At 39.6% G+C, this 23,785-nt stretch overlaps 1 protein-coding gene across 4 annotated transcripts in view; it reads left to right on the top strand.

Annotated features, from left to right (window-relative positions):
- MECOM (MDS1 and EVI1 complex locus) overlaps positions 1–23,785 on the top strand; it is a 255,278-nt gene that overhangs the window by 176,589 nt on the left and 54,904 nt on the right. For all 4 annotated transcript variants that reach the window (XM_065410570.1, XM_065410569.1, XM_065410568.1 and 1 more), the window contains exon 2: positions 16,500–16,634. In XM_065410570.1, coding sequence (XP_065266642.1) covers positions 16,500–16,634 — 135 coding nt within the window. The remainder of the gene's footprint in view (positions 1–16,499; positions 16,635–23,785) is intronic.

The raw sequence follows: 23,785 nt of genomic DNA, 5'->3' as shown, positions 1-23,785 counted from the left end.
GGAAAATGAGGGGAGCTGTGTTGGGTGGGGGGAGGGAGGGAACAGCTGGAACTGAATAACCTGGGGCTGGGCAGCGTCCATCGGGGACGCTTGCTCCTCCCGTCCCTTCCATGGCCTGTTGCTGGCAGAGAATGGTCACCCTGTCCCCATCCCAGAAGAAGCCATGCCTCAGTACTCTCCCAAACTGTATCCACTAATCTCTTTCCCATTTGGGGAATGACTCAGGGAAACAATTTCCCAACTAAACAAGGACAATTTGCTTCAGGAAAAATGAATAGGAAAACACTCCAGATCTGAGGAGATTTTAAATTGACATTTGTGAATTCAGGAGAAAATAGCTCAAAGTCTGAAGAGGATAATAGATAAAATGTCAATAATTTGAGAGAAGAGAAGGGAAATCCATGTGATATAGAACTGTTGAATATATTACAGACAATGGAAAGAAGATGGACAGTTCTTATAGACTGTACCAGTACAGTTGATAGGCATTTCTATCATGCTGATGGCTGTTTAAAGCTTCTATCACATGGAGCCGGTTGGAAGATTTTTCTATCTTTGTTCACAAGCATTACTTGGGAAAGTGTGAAAAATACCTGGCATCTACTAAAAGTTTTTCATAGTTTTCAAGAGAAACTTCAATTTGTCCCAGTCCAGACCTTGCCCAAGTTTGCAGTTACTCTATGCTGTGCATTTGATCTAATATGTTATATCTCCAGCTTTAAAGCTAGTGACATCTTTTATTTTATTCTTTCTTGTGACTGCCTTATCACATTTGCTGACAGTTTTCTTGTTATTCATAAATATATGAAAAATCAACATAAAAGGCTACCACCTCAGTTGGTGTAGCTCCATTGACTTCAGTGGCAATGACTTCAGTTTACACCAGCTGAGGATATGACCCAAAGTGATCACAAAGCACAAATTTAATGCGGGTGTAAATCCGAGAAGGGAGGCAGGCATTAAGAAGGGAGAGCACATCCTGAAATACATACACAATATTAACAACATTGAATCTTAAATCAATATACATGGATCATACAGTCTCTGGAATTATTAGTAGCTCAAAGATATCTGTTCTTGTTAGGATATATAATATATTCATCTCATTTTGCCCAGATACATTCAGAAGGTTACACAACTGCCTGGGCATATAATAAAGGGGCACTGCTCTATGCCTTGCCAGGTTTCTGGTCATTCATATAGGGTTAGAAAGGTCAGTGTTCTATTTTCAGCATCCCGCCCTTATGGGAATTGTGATCAATCTTATGTTTCACACTTGCATTATTGCAAGCTGACTCCTAGCAACAAACCTTGACATAATGAACTCTGTTTCACATTTCTGTTGCAAATGTGGAACTCGGAGTTTTACATATCCTCCCCCAGAGTGTTTCTGTAGGAGGAGTTTCATTTGCTGTACCAATCAGGGCAATATGCTTATGTTTAAAAGCATCTACGTTTCATTTCCTAAGCTAAAATATTTCCCTAAGCTAAAATGGTGGTAAAGGATAATTCATCTTTCAGATCAGCCATGTCAAAACAAGCATAATTATTCTAACTGGCAGAGATCAGGTAGACTCTCTCTATTACTGCAGTAAGAAGCAGTGGATGTTAGGTAGGTGACAGAAAGCAGTTTCTATATATTATAGTCCTAGGAGAAAACCCTTTTCTAACTTCCTCTCCTCCCTCACAATGATTACTTTCCCCAAGTTATAAAGAGCATTCCACTAGGTTCAATTCCCAGTTCTGTTACAGACTTCTTGCATGACCTTGATCAAGTTACTTAATCTCTTTCAGTCTCTTTCCCCATCTGCAAAATGGGTATAATAATATTTTCTTTGTCTTGTCTGTTTAGCTTGTAAGCTGTTTAGGGCAGAGACTGGCAGTAGAGTCCCAATTGTGGTTGGAGCATCTAGGTGCTGCTGTAATATATATAACACTAATAGTAATATGACTGTTTATGCCAGTGGTGAATTTAGCCTAATATCTTAAGCTTAGCTAAATTATATGTGAAAGTGAATATGTAATGGTTGCTATACTCACTTAAATTCTGCAAGTCATTTTGCATCTGTTCAACTCATTGTATACATTGACATGTGCCTACTATTCTGCCATTTCCTCTCACCCTCTTCACATGCTCACACACCTAAATTCTTTTTTTGATCAGTAGGGTGCTAAATTACCAGGTTGGAAATGTCTTCAGGAAATAAGGGATGCATGCCAGAACACAAGTGCCTTCAGGGATTTAAGTCTTGGGGAGGGGGGAACCCTTCATTTCCAAGTTTATAGGTAATACAGTATTTTTTTTCCAAGTTGGAAATGTTCAGCTTATTTACGATAAGGACATGCTGATGTCCTTGGCTATTTTTGTTAATAACCCATTACAATCAACGTGTCCTTTTTATGTGTGAATTTATTTTGACAATTATGGTCAAAAATATTCTACTTGCTCACTCACCCACTGTTTTTATGGGTGAGTAAAAGATCTTTGTTTTTTAATCATTTCTTCTCATAATAAAAGAGAGGTATTTGTGATAAACATTCACAACAATTTTGCAAGACTGGGTGAAATCCTGCCTCCCTTGAAGGCCAGGGAAAAATTCCCATTGACTTTAGTGGGGCCAGAATTTCACCCTTTGTGATTAGATGTGGCCTATCTTCTGTTGCATCCTCTTTGTCTGCAATGCTCTTCTCTTAGGCACTTCATGTAGGTCTCATAGGGCAAGAATTTCAAAATTAATCATGCACAGTTATTCACGAGCGACTAACATATGCAGGGAAGCACTCAGTATGTACACACAAATCAGAAGTTTGTGCATGCTCATGGCTAGTTAGGCACCTAACTGGTCATATGTTCAGTCAAGTAGCTGATTTCCATACAGAAGTTAGGCATATGCAAATAGTTTTCCATGCTTAAATTTGAAAAGCTGATCCATAATATGCTACCTGTTGTTCAAATGTTTCATTACTTACTCAGTCAATGTGAGTTTGCTTGAGTAGAGTGCAAGATTCAGCCCTATATGTTCTCTCATTGGCTAAATAAATTAGCATCCTAAAACTCCAAACCTATACTTGTCTACGAAGCATGACTTGAATTGTCGATAGGATTTTAACCTATTTATAGTTTCATAACAAGCCTGTAACAAATAATTCCACATTTCATAACCAAATGTAAATAAGATTTAGCACTACTGTCAGAGCTTGGCACCATGGCAGTAATTCTGGAGGCAGTGTCAAACGTGAACCTGCCTTTAGCGAGGTTCCTCTTCAATTGTAGGCAAGTGCCTTTCAATAGAACGAGGATTAATCATAGCTATTAGAGCGCTTTCAGGAAAAGATTGTATAGTTTGTATATGTTCCCAGAGATGATGAGTTAATTCATCTGGAACAACATTAGTTCATCAAGTTTTGTGGCTTATTCGAAAATCGAAATCCAGTAATTTCATATGCCATCTGACTTAATGTCCATTTAGTTCACCTTTTAGACAACTCTGATAGATTATTATAATGAATCAATATATAGGTGAAATAAAATTGTAACTAAGCCTCCTTTTAGTCAGTTTTTTTGGCATTGCAATCTATTGCTACAGTTGGATAAGTTGCTACTGTGTGTATTTTTTCTGTAAAAATCTGTATCTAGCATTTTTTTTTAAACTTCAATTAGAACCATCCAAACATTGTACGTTTGAAACGGTAAATACAAACCTGAAAAATTTAAAATGAGTGTTTGACTTTTTATTGGGTGATAAATTGCTTCTTAGCCTTATAAAGTCCACAGGTGTTTATGTCTATTATTGTAAGCTTAGTTAAAAACTCAGCTTTAACAGGAATGCTTTGGCAAGAGCCAGTCATTCCTAAAATTGATTGAAATAGGATTTCTTGTTATACATCATTTTAATTTTTGTAGGGTAGGTTCTGCTTATTAACCCTTCTAATCCATTTCAGCCTAATAGTCTAGCAAGGTTGTTTTCCCTTTTCCAGTTGATCTCCATTTGTTTTAAAGGGATGTTTTGCTTTGCAAATTGAGTTTGGTTTGGAATGTTGTAAATGCTGTTCAGTCATAAAATAGCCCCTGTCAGATCACATAATATCCCCACTACTGAGCTTTAGGGGTTGATCCTGCAAGCTTTTTGCATACTGAACTCCCATTGAAGTCATTGGGGGTTCTGAGAATAGAGAGCTTTCAAAATAGGTCTTAAAACATTTACAGACTTTAATCAAAACTGATCAAAATTAAAAGATTTGTAATTAAAAATTAAAAGAGGGTAGTTGGGAAGTGGGGGTTAGTAAGTCCCTGCTGGATCATTATACACATGTCTATGGGGAAGTCTACAGAGTCCATTTACTAGGCTTTCAATTTCCAGGCTGAGAAATGCTTTCCATTGGGGTTTCTAGGGCAGCTCTGAGTCAGGAGAGCCTCTATTAGAACAGGTTTCAGAGTAGCAGCCGTGTTAGTCTGTATCCGCAAAAATAACAGGAGTACTTGTGGCACCAGTTTCTGCAAGAACCATGTTGTCCAAAGCAGGTAAGGAGCTATGGGATCAGGTGGAAGACCCTGACCATTCTACAGACCCTCATTCCCAATATGTGATCAATGGGGTTGGGGGGGGGGTATTAAACACCCACTTCTCCCGTAGGTGAGGAGGAAGGAAGGAAATTATATGAGCACAATAGCAAAGTTTCCCTTGCTATTTGTGAGTTAGTCTCACATCTGACTGTAAATAGATATAGTAGTGCCACAGATTTGTGCAGTACTAGGTTTCTAGCCAGGGGCTTTAGCTAATGCTAACAAACTAGAAAGCATTTTTGGTAGATAAAGGACCTTCCCCATTGAGGATGAAGCTCAAGCTTTTCATTCCATGGGTGGTTGGGGGTTGTAATAGCCCCTGCAGGCTTCAGAACCCATGGAAAGGGTTGTGGAATTAGACCGTGAAGATTGGAGTTTCCTAGGTTCTCCAGAATTCTCAGCTTTCTTTCAAAATGTGGGAATAAGAAACATGAATGTAAACATGCTGGCAAAAATATAACTTCTGGGTGGGTAGGAGCCTAGCATTCAAATCGGTCAGTCAATGCGTTAAAATACAGCTTGCTCTGTCTCCACTATGTGTTAAAATGCATTGGTTAGCTAACACTGATTTTTAAATCACCTTTCAGCTTAGTCTATGCGTGCCCTTAGACTGTAAACTCTTCAGGGTGGGGACTGTCTCTTGTTTTGGGTACCTACAATACATAGTATACTGAGGCCCCAATCTGGGTTAGAGACTTCTGTGTTCTACTGTAATAAAAATAATGAATAATAATAATAATAGTATCATCATAATTACATGGGCCCAGATCACCATCTCCTGCAGGAAAACCTGTGAGAAGGTTTGGGGGCGGGAAATTCCACGAGGTTTTGCTCACAGTTTCCTTTGAATTTTTCTGTAAGGAAGTGATCCTACCCACCTGTGGAATAAGCAAGACGTTATACCCTAAATCCCACAGGACCTATTACCCTTCCCACACTGCTATTCTCTAGTTATCTGCCAGAGACCATTGCTATCTGCACAGAGGCCCTGTGCATCCCCTGCTTCCTGGCCCTAATCTGCTCTCCTCTTGTTCCCTTTCAGTATACCTTTTGTTGACCTGTGCTGTCAGGGCTACCCCAGCTAGTAACTGCCCAGTATTCCCTTATGGTGAGGAGGAGCTCATTCATGCTACACTCAGGTAGCATTCCCCGTAGGGTTGGAATACCCTCAGCCCCACTCCCAGCCTGTCTCACCATGTATGGATCCTGGACCCTATAAGCAGTCCCATAACACAATCTGAGAGGAAGGACGAATGGTGCTATATGGGTGATTGTCCTCCCTCCCTTTCACGTGGGCAGGACAGATCCACACACTCCTCTGGGGGAACAATCAAGCTGGGGGTATTTCCATTTTGTGCTGAGGGTGTATCGAAAGAACTGCACTTATTCTTGTTCCTTCCTTCTTGGTGAAAATGGCAAAAATGCCACCAGCATTGTTCCTTGGAATGAAAAACATATGTCTGATAAACAATAATGCTCTTATACCAGTACCTTCATGTATTCTGATCCACTCTTGGTCCACTTTCAGCCCAAGATCCAAAAGTTTCTGGGCCTAATTCTGGCACTGAGCCTGCCAGAAAACTCATTCCCATCAATCATTAGAAAACTTGCTTCCATCAGTCAATTCTGATTGCCCACAAACCAGTGGAGAAGCTGTTCTGCTAGTTCTTTGACAGGAGACACTAAACAGTGTGGCAAGGTGAAGCTGAGGGATCTATAGATTTCTGCACCTATGCCCCCTGACCCAGCAATAGTGCTAGGTGTACACATATCTTCTGCATATTATATGTTTGTTTACATAATTACAGATAAAGCCAGTGGGTCAGATTCTGTTGCACTGGTGTAAGCGAAACCAGAATCAATTTCAATATGCAGAAAGATGGAAGGGATATTATTTGTGTTGTGGTTTAATAGTAAAGCACTGAAACACAGAAATACTTCAGTTTGTGCTCAGTTTACTTTTGCTCTCTATATAGCCCACCTCTGTGGATGTCTGTCTTGTTGGTTACCTTGGAAACACATACAGGAGAAAATTTGATTGGAGGAGCACTAAAAGTTGTGGGTGAAGTTTTAAATGGTGCCAATGATTATGACTGATGTCCAAAAGAGGAGAGGTCTGCAAAGACTGGGGTTGTTTTTAGTTGTTTTTTTTTTAAAGAAAAGAAAAAGAAAAAAGAGGGTCAAGAATGAGAGGGTCAAGCTTAAATTTGGGAGTGAAGTAGTTTGCTTTTTGAAGAGTGAATTTTAGAGGGAGAGAAAAAGTAAAACAGTTCTGCTGAGCAATCAGTTGTTAAACTGTCAGTGATACTAAAAAATAAATTGGTTCACTATTGTGAACAAGATAGTGATGTCAAAAATGCAGATATTCATTGTTTATACCATCACTGTTGGTAATGTTACAGAATTTATGTTCTGAAATAACTTCCAATTACATGTTCTTGGTGTGGGTATATATGTGGTAGTATTTGTATATCTATCTATTTATGTGTGTGGGTGTGTATAATCAATCCATACACATAGTGTGTATTTGTGGGTATATATAGACACACACACACATATATTTAGCATATATATTTAATAAACACACACACTATCATGAATGGTATTATATAAATAGGATAGATGAACATAAATAAGCACATTCTCTCTATATATGTAGATATAGATATATATGTGTATATATGTTTGTGTGTCTATAATTCTATAGTTACAAAAGTAGTCTTAACCTCATTTATAATGTAATGCCTTTGATCTGTTTTACCAAATTACCAGCTATACTTTTCAATCTGCTGTGTACACATTACACACATTTTTGTGGGGAATTTGCATTGATTTATTAGAAGACCCACCCTTATTTTTTTACATAAAATGTAATTTTGAGGTAAGGAAGTGCGTATTTGCAGACTTTCTGATCGCCCTATGGATTTTTTTTTAACTAATTGATTTCCCCCCTTTCATTTTTTTTCGCAGTAAATTGAACAGCTGAGCATTCGTGGTTCTGAGAAATAACATTGGGGACTGTATGTATCTGCCGTAGTTCGAGGTTAGGACTCGGAATGGTGCTGAACATCTGTCTAAAGGGGGGGAAACATTAAGGCGTGAGTTTGTAGCATAACTGCGCAGATAATGCTGGGAGCGGCGGATCGTGGGATTGGGCAGAGCAGCATCCACGCACTATTAGAGTCTCTCAGCCCAGAAATAGGACTGCCCCATTTCGAAACAAATTTTAAAATTCACTAAATATATTCCAATCAAGAGAGGAGACAAAATGCAGTCACTGTTTGCAGCGAAGGCTCCTGCAAAAGACTATGTCAAACGGTCTGCCTGAAAAGGATCGGAGCCCAAAGCCGCGGCCAAACGGTGATTACAGTTTTATAGTTTAATTAAGAAGGGCAGCAGTCGGGAAATGGTCAGCCGGGGGAAACCCTCCGCTCTGATGGTCTCTAGCACATGGGATTCCCGGACAATAATGGGGTGCTAATTCCGAAAGCCCACACCGCCGTCCCGCAAAGACAAGGGGGATGTGTAGGAAATCAACCCTCCAGCAGTCCTGGCGAAGCCAGACTGACCCCAGCAAATGAAAATAATCAAAAGTAATTAGAAGCGTGCTGGACTACTCCTCGGAGATCTGTGCGAGAGAATAAACATGCCGGAGCCCTCCGAGCCACTGCAAAGGCCCATGTCTGAGCTGTTAGGTGCCCTGACCTTGTCCACATAAAGACGTGATTTATGAAGTGCAGGGCACAGCAGCAGGACTTCTGTCTTCTCCAGAAGAACCAAATTACTGAGGTGGAGATTAACATGCTTTCAGACGGGCCTATTTCCAGACCAAGGGAAAAATTTTATTTACATTTTTTTTACCTTTAATTTCCTATTCCTCTCTCTCTTTTTAAAACAGCCTTTTGGCGTGGGGGGGACAGAACCCAGAGAAGTGTGAGGGCAGCAACAGACTGGGAGAGATTGGGAAGAGCTGAAATTGACTAGGAACAGTCTGTTTAACCCGGTACTGTAGAGCAATTTGCGTTATCTACCCCGGGATGTGTTTGATTTGACTCGAGAAAGATCTGGTAAAGATCTGGCTCTTAGTATGTACTAAGAGCATTGATTTTTTTTAAAGCATCTGTCAATATCTATAACATAAGGCAAAGGGAATTAGCATGCAGCTGAATTGTGTCAATGTTTCTAGTTTATTTCACCATTTTTGTGGCTTGTTGCCCTGCATCACAGAGCATTAGGGTATGTTGGAGGGTTTTTGTTTTTTTAAATTTATTTTAATACTCTTGTTCCAGTATTTTAAAAGCTACCACAGTGTTAGTAGTCAGGATGCTCAATGATGTGTCTAGTCACCTTGAGAAATAGAACATTAAGCCCCACTTAACAACTGTGGTTAAGGAGTGACTTGCTCTATAAATTAACAGATAATCTTCAGATTAAGAGGAACATGTTATTGAACATTTATGGTATTTAAAAAACTGCCAGCAACTTGTCTGATTTTTTTGGTCAGTATTGTCCTCTGCGGAGTGTTTGTCCGCAGGAAGCCTATTCAAAGTGGACAGGGCAGTTATTTCATCTGGCTTCGGCCGGGCTGCTTTTCTTTGCTTTAATGATGTGTTGGAATGCTCCATGCCCATAGGGTCTCCATTAAGAGAACTTTTACTTCTGGGGCGACCATGAAGTTAAAGGCTTAAAAGAGGCATCAGTTTACAGCCTGGTGGGAATAGCTAGCAGACTGGAGTACTAACTCCGTACTGCCTCCTTTTGATATATAAAAATATATATATCAAATATATATATTTGATATATATTCAAATAATAGGGGCACTTATTTGAAATAAACAATTGCGAAAGGGAGGCAGATCCAGTGGCAATCCTTGAGCCTTTTGAAGAACGTACAAACCCTCTAAATTGGAAGAGGAAGCGAGAAAGGGCCAGAGACGCATTTGGCCCCCTTTCAAAACAGGAAGAAAACACAGTAACATCTTATGTGATCAGCTAGCGGGAGATCTTTACATGTATCAGACATTTCTCAGCCACCACTTCTGCGGTCACCACAAGGCTGCTTTCTCCACCGCCTCTTTAAACCTCTTACCAAGAAAATGAAAAAGCCCCTCCTATGCCGGGGCAAAATCTGTATGTGAAACCCTCTTTCTCCTCTTCACCCCCACGTCGAAAAAAGTTTACATAATATTTTTGTAGACATTGTTCTCCCGTGCCCGGGGAGATGGGAATATTAATGCTTAGATCTGCCCTAATACATACGAAATGAAGCCAGGTTTTAAGATTATAGTAAAGCCATTATTTTTAATAGCCCATTTCAAGTGTGGAGCTAAAACAAACAGGCATGTTCCCCAGTATTGCTAGCAGAGAGCAGCTTGCAGGGGGACTACTGCAGATAGATTTCTGCAGAAAAATACCAGGGGGAGAAGAAGCTACTAGGGAGTGCGGTTTTGTGAGGTGTGTATCTATTGCAGAAATCTTCTGATCGAAAGTGATCTAAGTTTGGCCACCTTCAGAATCCACAGCAGTTGTGGTGGGTAGATAACCCCTGGTGTACTGACCGGTTCTCCTGGCGTTATTCTGAGGGGATCCGCTCTGCATATACAGGGCACTATCTTCATTCAGGTGAGGAACTCTTATTACAAATTATTAGTGCTTCACACTGAATATGATTTGATAACCCAGAATGACTTTCCGAAGTAGAGTCACCCCAACAGTTGATTAATAGCCTGGTCCTTCATCATCATCAATAATAGTAATAATTAATAAATAGCAGGGGTTTAGGACCAGGAGCTAAAAACCCGGGGAATAAGACCACAGAGTATTAACAGGAGAATGGATGCAACAGCACAGGCTCTGCCCTCTGTATTTACTGCAGTGATGCTGCCCCTTGTAAAGCTGATTCTGGGAGCAGCACTCAGCTCACACCTTCTAGCAGCAGCCACCGCCTTGGCTCCCGCTCCTGAAAGGAAAGTACCCGAGAGACAGTGGCTGCCGCTGAGTTCTTAAATCTGTGCACTGAGCAGTAATTCAGCTGGCAACGCCATCTACTGGCACTGGCTGCAAGCGTCTGACTCAAATCACCCACCCTCCTCAATACCATATATGCATGGCATGGGGTGTGTGTGTGTATAGATATAGATATATATAAGCCCTTTCCATGAAATCCTAATTTAGCCAGGACCTGCTACCGATACCAAAAGACCTTTTGTTTATCCACCAACATTTCCTCCTTTTCAGAGAGGCTTTGTTAAAGGGAGGGGGCTACCGCTTGGTATCAGAACCTCTGATCAGGCCTATGGGCTCGAGCAATCAGTTTCCCAGATTACTTGTATTTAATACACAATGCATCATAAAACAAATCCCTCATCCTGACAGGAAGAAAATAGAACAGCTCATAGCTCGAGCTGGTCCAATTTATGGCTAAATTAAAAAAAGAAAAAGAAGGCTCCAACAATGGACAAGTTGAGGGAGGGCAGGAAATCAATGGGCCAGCAAACCGGGAACTGAGTGAGGTTCTCAAGCCCCGGACTCTGGGAATCTCTGGCCAGGTTTTTGGGGTTATTTACAAAGGTTTTTTTCTCCCTGGCCTACCTAACATTGCTGTGTGCGATTTGTTTTCTCTCTCCTCTCGTCTTGAACAATAGCCATTATCTGAAATAACAGTTCAATGTCACAGATAACAGGCCGCTGAGAGGAATTAATCATCATCTCTTGTCACTTGGATTCTCGCCCTCGCCTTCTTCCCTCCCCTCCATTGTAAAAAAAAATAAAAAAAAATCGATTTTTAGTCTGAGAAATATATTTGCACTTTAAAAAAAAAGTGGGTGGCACTTATGATGGTGTAATAAACGATAAAGTCCAGCCCCCTTTTTCAATTCTCTCCCCTCCCTCTTAAAAACATGTTATAGTTAACCTCGCGAGACAGTGCCCAACTACAAAGGTGCCACAAGTACTCCTGTTCTTTTTGCCCAACTTTGTTGGCTAGAGTGGGCCAGTTTGCTGCATTACATTATTATTATATTTATGGTTACTTTTAAAAAAAATTTAGAAGCCACTACAATTTCCAGACGTTGTAGCTTTTATGTAAACTCAAAGAGAAATCATCTCTCGGATTATTAATTCGATATCGATTCCTTCCCCTCTACCATCCCAGTCCAAATATCTAACCTCCCTCCTAAAATCCTAAAGTGATTTGTTACTAGATAAATCAATCAATCAAGATCCTTAAGGAAACGATTCCAAATTGTTCCGTTTGCACAAAACAGGAGGTGTAGGATATTTATTGTGACGTGCAAAATAATATTAAAAAAGCTGCTTTTCATTTTTTAAGAAGTCCGTGCCCTTTTCGATAGATGTAAAATAGACATCAAAAAAGGAATTAGCTCATCGCAGATTTATAAACCTAATCTTTTTCTCAGACCAAATTCGGTGATAGATGGAGTCATGTTGCTTTTTAATGTTAAGAAGTAACATTTTAACAACTTTTGTAAACAGATCATTTATTGATTAATTACGCGCCGCTTGTGTCTGTCTGTCTGTCTCTGTCTCTGTGTGTGCAGTGAACGGCAGAGGAAAGGGGAAAAATACAAAAATTCCTGCCAGGAAGAGTAGAATTTAGAGCGATCACAATATCTAAATGCCCCATAGATGGACAATGTGCATATCGCAGATGCAATATATGTAGCCAATTAGCTTTTTTTCTTTAAGTGGCAATTAACGTTCTAAACTGCATTCCAGTTCGTGGTGGTTGCTGCTGCTTTTTATACGTTAAAGAAAAGAAAAGAAAGGAAGAATAAGGCTGCTGATTTTGTTAAACGCTTCTTAAATAAACACATTCACACAGAGACACTTGCACTTTCGGAACACGTTGAAACAAGGCGAGGTTTTCCTGCGAAAGAAAAATCCTCCCACCCAAGTTCTCCCTATTGGCTGCTGATTACATGGATGGAATCGACATGTTTAAAGGGGATGGTGCATCCGTAATCAGTCTGCCCCTATAGGACTTCTGTCTTGGCGACCTTTTTGTGACCTCTCTCGCCGGAGGAGGCTGCTGTCACTTTAAAAATTTACTGAAAGAGGAGCCTCTGTCTGGCTTCCGACGACTTTGTTGCAAGGGGGAGATAGTTCCCTCTCGCTCTCTCTCGCCTCTTTATGGATGGCCGGTCAGATCTTCTTTAAAGAGACAGTTCATGAAATGGAAACCCCTGGCAGTTGAGTGTGTGGGGTTGCAAAAAACTAGAAAGGGAGGGGAGGGATGAGGGAGACGCTCCGGCTGAGGAAGAAGCTCTCAAAGGACAGGCTCTGAAGAGGAGAGAGAGAGTGTGTGTGTGGGGAGGGGGGGACAGCCTCCCACCCCCTCCCTAGCCAGCACACACTTGCACTTTTTCCCTGTGATCACCAGCAGAGAAGTGAAAGAAGTTTTTTTTTTTTTAAATGGGATTTTTTTTTCTTGATAACTTTCTTTACACACACCCCCCGAGCAGCCGATCAGAGCAGGAGGGGCAGATCGGGGAAGGTGATGGGGAGCCGGGAGGAATTTGCAAAAAAATAAGAACAACAATAACAATGATCAATAATCATCATTAAAGCAAACTCCCCCCCTACACATCTCCCCCCCCCCAAAAAATAATAATCCAGCAACAGCAAACCAACCCCTGAGAACTCCAGGCGAGGAGAGAGAAACTTCCCAACAAATGGTGAAAGAGAGTGGAGCTTCCAAGCAGCGACCCGAGCCGGCACCAGGACACCAGCTACCCACCCGCTCTGCAGACCGACGGCGAGTGTTTTTTGTTTTGTTTTACTTCCAGCCGCTTGAAGGACCTTTCCCCCTCCCCCTCCCTGTGCACGGAAGCGCTCAGGCTTTAGGAATCAGTGCCGTGGGAGAGAGAAGGTAAGAGGAGCGGGTGAGGAGAGTTGATCCTAGACATAACAAACTCGCCGGACCCCCTGACACTTTCTCTTCGTGTCCGCTCTGTCTTGGGTCAGGAACTTGCTCCCTGGCCCCCGGGTGCCTTCCCTGCCCTGCTCAGACTTGTGATTTCCTTGTTGCTCTCAGGGCGGCTACGGCTCGCTCTCTCCCTGCAGCTTGCTGGTGTCTCTCTGGGGCGAGGGGGTGATGTGTGTGTGTGTGTGTGTGTGTGTGTGGAAGGGGTGGGGGTGTCTGGCTGGCTGTCTCCCTCTGTCCCAGGGATCCAGAAAGAGAAGGGTTTGGCGAGCCTAGCTAGATTCCTGACAAAGCTGCCGAGCAGCTTCTGGATCTGCCTTCGGCAAAGTTCCTCCTTCACAAGGGTCTAGTCTAGAGCCCTCAGCTGCGTGGCTCTGCCGAATGGTTACCCACGCTCCCCTCCCAGATACACTTGCAATAACCCTAACATCAAATACAAGGAAAACCAAGCGGGTTGGAAAGGGCAAGGCGTGTAGAAAGAAAGAAAGAAAGAAAATCAAATAAAGGCTCCTCGGGGGCAATGGTCGCTTTCTGAAAAGGCAGAACTTCTGTGTAAGCAGCAAAGGGGGTGGCAGGGGGTGGGAAGTCATTCCTGCAATTTTGTTTTTATTTAAAAGTCTCTGGTCCTGTCAGAGAAACCCCCCCAACTGAATAAAACCTTCGTTACCTCCTGGAGACATTCCTCTAAAAACGAGTTAAGCAGTCACAGTCGTTTGGGAATGAAAGAAAAGTTAAAGCCTGGTTGCAACGGGACGAAGAAATTTAAGTTTCCAGTGGAAATGCTCTCAGCTCTTCAAGAAGGGCATAACATCGGAACTGACCATACGCACGATCTGCTGTATTAATGCTCCGTTGACGGGAACAGCTGAAATAATGTTAACACTAAAACAAATTAAACGTAGACATTAGAATGCAGCTAAAATACTTGCCTTTTTTCTGGACTTGTAAACGTAGTTGGTTCGGATTATTTCTTGGTTTTGAAATTAAAATATAATTGTTTAGATCGCTTTATGAGAGCGTATAGAAGAGGGGAGGGAATGTTGTTCTGTTATTTTTTTGGCGGGGGTCTAGTCAATCGTTTCCTCTTTTACCATGAACAGGGCCTGATCCTGCTTTCCCCACGTACCCCAAGCTTCTATTTGGACTCAGGGGAAGCGTGGGATGCACAAGCAAGGCAGGATCAGAGCCCCTATTGAAACACCATCCTAAACCTCAGTGGCAGATTTATTTTTAAACAAACTACAAGGAAGCGGAATTCGAAATGAACTTCGTCAATATCGTGCAACTGAAATGAGATGATTTCTTCCTGTGTGACAAAATCGAAGCCAGTGGCGGGGTCAGCTGTGTGGTGTTTAAGTCTGGGGCAATTCACTTGAATATTTAAACCTAGTGATTTAGGGTCAAGTTTGTTACAATGAAATAATGTTTAAAATGAAGCGTCCTGACAAGACCGAAGAACTTACAAAAACTCCGGTGACTATTTTAGCCTGAGAAATTGGCTTGGAGGAAAGAAGGCAACTTTTTCTGCAGCACAGTCGTTACCAGAAAGTATCCTTTTAGAGCATGCTTTTTGCTAGCACACTGGTTGCTGTTTAATTGCCTCCTAGTCAAAAGGCTTGTTCATAGTGTGTCTTGCCTTGTGTCCTCCAGTTTGTCCCCTTGAAGTTTGTGGTGAGTTAATGATCTGAATCTGCTTCTGGAGGATTACCTGAACTCTATGTTAAACTGCTCTAGGGCTAGGAAAATATACCCTCAACTTCAGTTTTCACCTTCATAAGGGCATAGATAAAGCAGCTTTCCAGCTGGGTTCATTTAATTAATGAATCTGAGCTGTTGTGGGGTAGAGCTAGACTATATTGTTAGTGTTTGATAGAAAACTTCCTTAGGTTTTCATTAACTAAATGATATACAATACCAGAATTCCTTTCCATTCAACTTGAAGGCCAAAAGTGCTCTGGGTCTTGACTTGAATACAAATTCTTTAAGTGCAGAAACAATCTCTCTCTCACACACACATTTCTAATACAAATAGGTTAATATACTTTCAGTACAGAATATGCCAAACAGGAGAACTTTCCAAATGTAATATTAGCTTTATGTATACGTTGGGCTATTGCTGAAAGCTTTGTATAGGCCAGTCATGAAACCTGCAGATAAATGGTGATATGCAGTCATATATAATGATTAGCAATTTGTCATAATATTAGAATAGAACATCCTTTTTAACTTGTCCACAATCAATCTCATTAGATTTGTTTATTTTCTGCATAATTGGAACTATGTATTGGTATGTGTGGAATATTGTGCCATGTTTTGCATGAGTGTTTACATTGTTTTTCATTTATTTTCTTTAGTCTGGCATAGAGGGTTCTGTTATTAACCAAGTCCTGTAAATTGCTTCGATTAAGGGGTATGATTTAAGTGCTAAGGGGGGGAGGGGTTTGGGAAGCATAATATTAAAACAAGATTAATAACTCTGAATCTAAACATCATTTAGTGGATGGAATTTATAACAAACATGAAAATTGCTAAATGGGACCTAAAAATAAATTCAATTGGAAACAAAGAAAAAACAAAACACACACAACCCCCAAGAGGACCACCACAGACACTATTCTTAATCATTCTTGTGTGAAATCACAGACAAAAATTATGTCAAAATAGAATTTTAAAAGATAAATATTCACTGATATAAAATGAGAAAATCAGATGTTTGCTAAATGAATATATTTTCCATTAGCAATGATTAGCCATCACATTGATTACGGGTAAGCATTTTTCAGGACATGTTTACAACAAATTTATTATCCCTTTCTTAATATGCATATGTTCTAACAATTATTTTAAAAGTCTCACTGGAGAAACATATTTTTGAATAAAACATGCTTAAGTGATTATCCATTTGTTTATTTGAAGACCCACGATTTATCTTTTAATTAGTGTGGCCTGACACCAATAGAAAGATTTACCCTTTCATATTCTTCCTTCTAGATCTTGGATGAGTTTTGCAATGTGAAGTTCTGCATAGATGCCAGTCAACCAGATGTAGGGAACTGGCTCAAGTATATCAAATTTGCTGGATGCTACAATCAGCATAACCTTGTTGCATGTCAAATAAGTGATCAGGTATGTTGTGGGCGCTTTCCGGACTTGTTTGTAAAGAGCTTTATGGTCTCAGTGGAAAAAAATAATAGCAAGCCACAGTACATTTTATGACTTGTTTGTTGATTATGGTACCAGGTAAAACACAATTGTGAAATTCAGAATAGAGTCATTTTTACCAGCTACTGCAGATAAGAATTTCCTAATTTTTCACTTTAATGTCCTCTTTGTAAAATACATTGTTTTTATTTTACACCTGATATGTAACATATGAAACCAGTATTTTCCATTTGTCATCAATAATATTTTCTAATTTATCATCCAGTTTAATTGGGTGGCTAAACTAGTGCTTTCAGTTAATCAAAACATTCAGTGTGAAATTAATGGAAAATGGAGGTGAAGATAGAAAACAAAATTAATGGAAAATGGAGGTGAAGATAGAAAACAAAAACAAAAACAACCTCCCTCCCCCACCCCAAAAAAACTCTGCAAATATAATTTATATAACTATGGATATGAATATACATATGCATGCATAGAATTATGCCTTCTCATACAATGAGATAGAGCTAATAATAGTTTTATTCTGAACTTATTTATATTTTTAGGTAATTTTTTCCCTTTTAGTTTACTGCAGGGTTAGGACATTGACTTTTTATTGGATTGAAATGTTAGTTTCCCTCCACATACTCCAACCTTTAAAATAAGGTTGGGGTAGGTGGAGAGAAATCATAGTAAAACAGTTTGCTTTGAAAGACTCTGAGTACTTGTTGTTGGTTTTTTTTAACATAAAGGTTTCTTTTAGTATGTGAATACCAAATAAATGCCATGATGAAATCTTTTAATTGAATGAAGTTTGGTTAAGAACATCATGATTCATTAAAGAAAAGAAACTTAAATTTGAAGGGGTACCAGACAGTGAATTCTCATTTTATATTTAAATGTTCATATCCGTAACACAGTATTTGATTCTTTTAATCACTGTATTCCATTGTCACCAAATAATTAATTGAAACAGGTGGATTTTAAAGATTATCTTTAGTTGATTTAATTGCCCTGACATTATTGAGAAAAAAATCAAACAAGACACAAAGCTTCAGTTAGAAATCATTCTTTCCAATCAAATGCCAATATATAAAACGAATGTCGGACGGTCTCCCATTTGCAACATCATTACAGGATTATATATTTGTATCTGACAGAATGATTGATTAAAATTGACTGAAATAACTTTTATAAGAAACTGTGATCAAGTATCATTTTCATTTTAAACTTTTAATATTCAGCTTTAAATGCATGCAGCATAAAACAAATCAACCTACCGTGAGATAACTTTATTTTTTACATAGCCGCTGGTTCAACAAAACAAGCAATAAGATTGGTAGATGAAAAATACATTCTCAAATTTACAATATGTTTTATACTGAAAACAGTCAATTCTGTGAATGCAGAGCATTCATTTAATCATATTGCAAAATGGAAACTATGCAGCTGAGCTCAAATATCAATATTTTACATTTAATAAAAGTTGGAATAAATGATAAGTTTAGTAAAGGAATAATATGAATTGATAAAAGTGGCTTACTGTCTCCATGTTGATATTTTTGTTCTGAAAATAAAATATGCATTGTACTGAAATATTAGAATCTTTTCCTACACACACACACACACATACATGTTTTGATGTTTTTGAAATTGAAGTTATAGAGCTTAGAAGTTCTTCTTTTTTTAATGCTTACATTTCTGAGATTTGGTGGTGGTAACTGTATTGCTGCCAATGATTTCTTTCATTCACTGGAGACTTATTTATTTTTGCACAGTTTTGTGCTATTCATAATTCCCTATTTTTTACAGAATATTGTTGCCAAGATTTGTAAATTAAAAACTGGTTGCCTTTCAAGTAGTATGTTGTGTGAGATCTGCTGTCAACAAGAGAAAATGGATTGCTGTTACTATACACACTGAAAATTTATCCCCCAAAATTGTATCTGTCCTCAGGCATTTTATGGGCATAGCCTAAAAAAATAATTCTATATATGTGCTCTTGAATCTTAAACTGAATAGTTCTTCCAATTGTTAGCTCCTGCTTCTGCTTTACTCTGCACAAACCTGTGAAAGATAACATAAAATATAATAGGAGACCAAACTGTGAAATTGACATTACGTGGCCAAATATCTGCATATAGAGAGGGCCAAATAAAAGTCAAGTTTAAGCTTATCATGTATATGCATTTGTGTGTACACTATATCGGGGGGTGTTTGTGTCAGTCTGTCTATATAGACGCCCCCTCCTCCCCAACTTGGTTTAAGTCAGAGTTAAGGTTGAGAGTACACATCAGTAAGTTGTCGATAGATAAGTAATAGATGCTAGACAGTTAAGTCAGGAGGTCCCCGTCCTGCTTTGATATGAGAAAGCTGCACTGAGCTCATGGATGAAAGAGCTGACTCAAGAGGTTCTCCTGGTCTGGTGTTTCACTCTGTTTTCCATAAGAAATAAGACCTGCCAACTAGTGAATAAGAAATACTCATCCCATAATGAGCACTCTCATTGCATGAGAGACTATTCACTACTAAGGCAAGGACAGAGACACTTGATCAGCAGTAACTGTTAACCTCTAATTACTTCAACTCACCTGTAAAATTCACAGGCAAACATTGAACGCTATCTGAAATGGTAAAGGATATTTACCAGCACTCTGACCCTTAGTCTGAACACCAGTTTATAGTGCTAAATGCAAGCCTGATTGAAAGACAGGTATGAGCACTAGACTGCTGGAAACAGAGTTTTCAAATAACTCTCTGAACTACCTATAACATAGTCAAGGTGCTCAGCGGAACTTCTTCAGTCAACAAAAAGAGAAAGAAAAACATTTTTTTGTTTTTTATGTTAGGCTTTATGAAAGACATATCTCCCCCACCCCCATGTTCACGTTTGAGGTCAGGTTTCATCACGTTGGATCAACTTTACAAAATGTCTGGGCTCCTTCGTATAACTGTATAAATGAGCTTTGCTGAGATGAACAGCTTGATAATAGTGGGATGCAGTCAAAACATGTATGCTGGATGCAGCTCATATTTCATTTGATTGGGGATGGAGTAGGATTTAAAGGCTGTACGTATGGGTATTTTTTTTTTGTTTCAAATAGAGCTGATATAGGATTTCTCTGTGCTGTCCTCCTATTATCTCCTGTCCTGTCTAATCAGTCCTAAAAGAAGGTAATTCAAGAAGTACATGAATAATAAATTCCACAAATAGCACTTTCATTTTTTTCTTTTCCCCAAAGAGCCTACAGTATTTACAGGACTGCAAGGAGGCTGGCCACCATTATTTCACTGGAATGTTTATTTCAACTTAAAATCAATTCAGATTTAATACCAGCTTTTGCTATCTTATAAGATTCAAGTTTATTATTGCTAGATCTCTGTCGATTTATTAGCATGATATTTTTTAAAAAAACGACTGTAGAAAGAATAGAATTGTTAGACTTTCTGACAGTACTAGCATGCCAGCAACACTAATTTTTCAGTACAGATTTTGAAGGAAATCCCATTGAAAAAAGAGTAGTAACTATAGTAATGTCTTTTTAAGGGGACTATAGTATATTCCAAATGCACTAACTAGCAAACTGATATCAGTCAGCTTCTAATTATAAAATACAACATTTTTTAAAAGTCCAGTCAGTGGTATTTATACTTAAAGCTCCTGATTATTGTTTTTTAACTTACTTATTGCTTACAGGCCTCCAACAGTGGCATAGCCATATATAGAATGCTGGAGGGCTGTGCTTAGGATTTTCTCAAGGACACAATTATTGGAGATTCATTTTGTTTTAGCTATCGAAAATTCCAGATAGCTCAAGATTAGTTTGCTGAGGATTTTTCTTGTTGAAATCAAATTGTATTATGCTCAGTTATATCTACTGGATAGAAAAGCTAGCAGTATCTCAGTCCTAACAACTATCGAAGTATACAAGGCCAATGTCCTAAGTGAATTGCTGTATGTTTTACCAGATCTGATCACATCTTAGAGTTTTACAAACTTTTTAAATCTGCAGACACAGCTGTGTGTTTCAGATTTTACTGCCCCTGTCACTACTCGACTCCATACAGCTCTAAGTGGGAGAATAACACAACGGTGGCCATAAGCATCTCTGCACTCCTCAAACAATCCTACTCATATATGCACCTGCAAGGGTTGTGTATTTAAAGAATGGATTTTGTGGCTCCTGCTTGATGATACAATGAAGTTAAGCTTTTGCCTGTTGGCAGTCAGGCAGGCTTATTTACACTACATTTATTTAGGGCTTGATTCTGCCATGCTTCCTCATGCTCAGTAGTTCCTTACTCAGCATATAAGGCCTGGTCCAACTCCCATTATAGTCAGTGGCAGTCTTTCCATAGTCCCATTGAAATGAATGGGACAGTCACTCTTTGTTATGATGGGAAAATCTTATTGCCAGGTTGTTTTACTTTCCAGCCTACACCAAGTTTGCTTCTTCACTTATTGCAATTAGGGTTAATGCTGGGGGTGAAACTCCAGCCTTACATTTTACATATATCTATATTATCTGCGACATAATACACTGTAATCTTTTCACTCATCACACTGTCCTTTCCTGAAATGATCTAAAATTGGAAGGAAATTTTCAGAAATGTAAAGTCATTATTAATCTTGCCATTTGCGACAAGTCATACTATTGAGATAACCTTGAAAACTAATATTTAGTAAATTCAAGAAGACAAGGTCTTTCTGAGCATATGTTGATGATAGATTATTTAATCTTCGTATACTTCCAAGAAATAATATGGAGGATTATCACTGCCCACAGAGAGAATGCCAGGCTGTAATTCACCAAGTGGATTCTTCCAATTCTTTTGTGGATTATAAATGGCAGCAGGGCACTAGCAGAAAATTCTGCCATGTTGTCACTTGAGATATGTATTGTTCTACTTTGTGATTTACCTTATGAAGCATTAGTGCTTCTGGAAATGGCTTGGTGATATTGGTGGACACCCACACTCCTTCTCTGAAATTGTGTCAGGAACTTGGTTTTGTTTGGGCCAACATACAGGTACAATAACCTAACCCCCATCTGATCTAATTGACAGCATTGTCCCCAGTCTTTGCAGAGAGGCCAAGGATTTCGAATGGGCACAGAGGGATTGAAAAAGTCTCCCATCCCCAGGGGTGGTCCTTCCATGTCAGGGTTGAGGCACATTGACTGGCTCACTATAGGGGAAATTGCATTGCCACTGTGCATGCTGTGTCTATTCTATGGGAGGCTGTGGTGGTCAGTCACTAGGACTATGGACCTTTTGTGAGCACTGGAATTCACAATAAAAAAATAAAGTGCAGCTGGGTGTGATTTGGACGATGATGGTTAGACACATGCTTGTTACAGTGAGCAGATTACAAAGTGCAGGGATAGGCTCTGCCATTTAGCACCACCACTGGAAGGGACACTGGGAGGCTGCACCACCTGGGGGAAGCACCAGGAGCCGCTCTGCCTCTGGGAGGCAGAAGTCCTGTCTGAGCGCCCCGACTATATTAAGAGGATGCTATTACAACCCTCCATGGTAGTGCTATATACTCCTGCTGCTGTGCTGGTCCTCCTTTGTGAGCTGGTGTGGAGGTGGTGATAGTGGGGGGATAGGTCCGCTCCTCTCCACCTCTCTTGGGATACCACAGACCTCCAGGAGAGAAGGCAGGGAACAGTCTCCATGAGTGAAGGGTCTGACCATTATATAAGCTGCCAAAGGGTGTGTGTGTGAGATGTGCATCTCCCCACTTCCTCGCTTTGCATCCATGTAAGGGACAGGCAGAGTCAATCTTTGAGTTGTTTTCTATGGATTTTTGCTGAACTTCTCTAAGTGCCTGATTCAAAGTCCGTTGAGGTCAACAGAAAGACTCCTATATGCTGTACCCAGGCAAAACACTGATTTACTTCAACTGCTCATTTGCCTGAGTATGGCAAGATGGATGTGGCTCATATTTCAAAATTCAGGTGTCCAACTGTGCAAGTTGTTCATCCTAAGATCTAAAATTGCATGTTAGTAATTTGGACTATTTGAACGTTTAATTATAGTCTGTTGCAGAAGTATGTATTAGTTTGCACTTCACATTTTCTGATGGGCTTAAATCCATATTTTGTTGGAGTCTTTTTGATGTAAAAGTTATTATTAGTTTTGGCCATTTAATTTGTTTTGCTTGTCGGGTAAGTTCTACTTTTATTCAGAAATAACACTTTACTATTCTCAGATCAATGCCAATTGGCAGGGCTCAAGAATGTATGCACTTGCTTGCCTAACCTGATTTAAGGGTGTAGTCCTATACTGATGCACAACTTCTTGCCATATATATACCCTTTTGCTTTCAGGATTCTAGCCTTGTGACACTAGCAAAAAAAGATTGAACTAAGAGGGTTTGATCCTGTCATTGTTTCACACACACAACTCCAATTGAATTCAGTGGGTGTATGGACATCATGCATGGAGAATGACCGCAGGATCAGTGTCTAACTCTTTTGCTAATTAGTGTGTGTCCAACAATCTCAGCTCGGATCATTCTTCACACCTTGTGATCAGTTTATGAAGTGATACTAACACCCGCTGAACATTTTGTCCTGAGTGATAAAAATGCACATAGACATACATAGCAAGGGAGCCATTTTAAAACATAATTTAAAGTGAAAGATGGCTATTTTAAAGTGCTATATAGCTTTGAGAAGGTGAAAGCTATCCTTTCATCTGTATCATAGGCAGGTCTGTCCTCCCACTGTGCTGATCAAATGCATGAGGCCATGACTGCCAAAAATAAAACCACAGCCTTTTACCTGAAATTTATTGCATTTGAATTTTCGTCTTGTAGGTACTCACACTTGCAGTTCAAGTTTTCCCATTGTTCTATCAACTGGGAGCATAATGCACATAATGTAGTGTAGGATTTCCATTCCAAAACAATAACACACGGTTCTGTAGAGAGGGCTAATGGACCTTATAAGACTTTTATTATGACTACCAATGTGCTTAACATTTTTCATATTCTGTTCCTTTTCACCGTCTTTTTCATAGTCAGCTTCTACTACAGCTGAAGTCAATTCAATCCATTTGCCAGTGGGGTACAGGACATGTAAATAGTGAACTCCTTCCTCCTAGAGCTATAAGTAAGTTAAAAA

Source organism: Emys orbicularis, chromosome 9, assembly GCF_028017835.1.
Source record: "Emys orbicularis isolate rEmyOrb1 chromosome 9, rEmyOrb1.hap1, whole genome shotgun sequence".
Lineage (NCBI taxonomy): Eukaryota > Metazoa > Chordata > Testudines > Emydidae > Emys > Emys orbicularis.
Note: the sequence above shows the minus strand (reverse complement) of the source record. Positions and strands in the feature narration are given on the sequence as shown.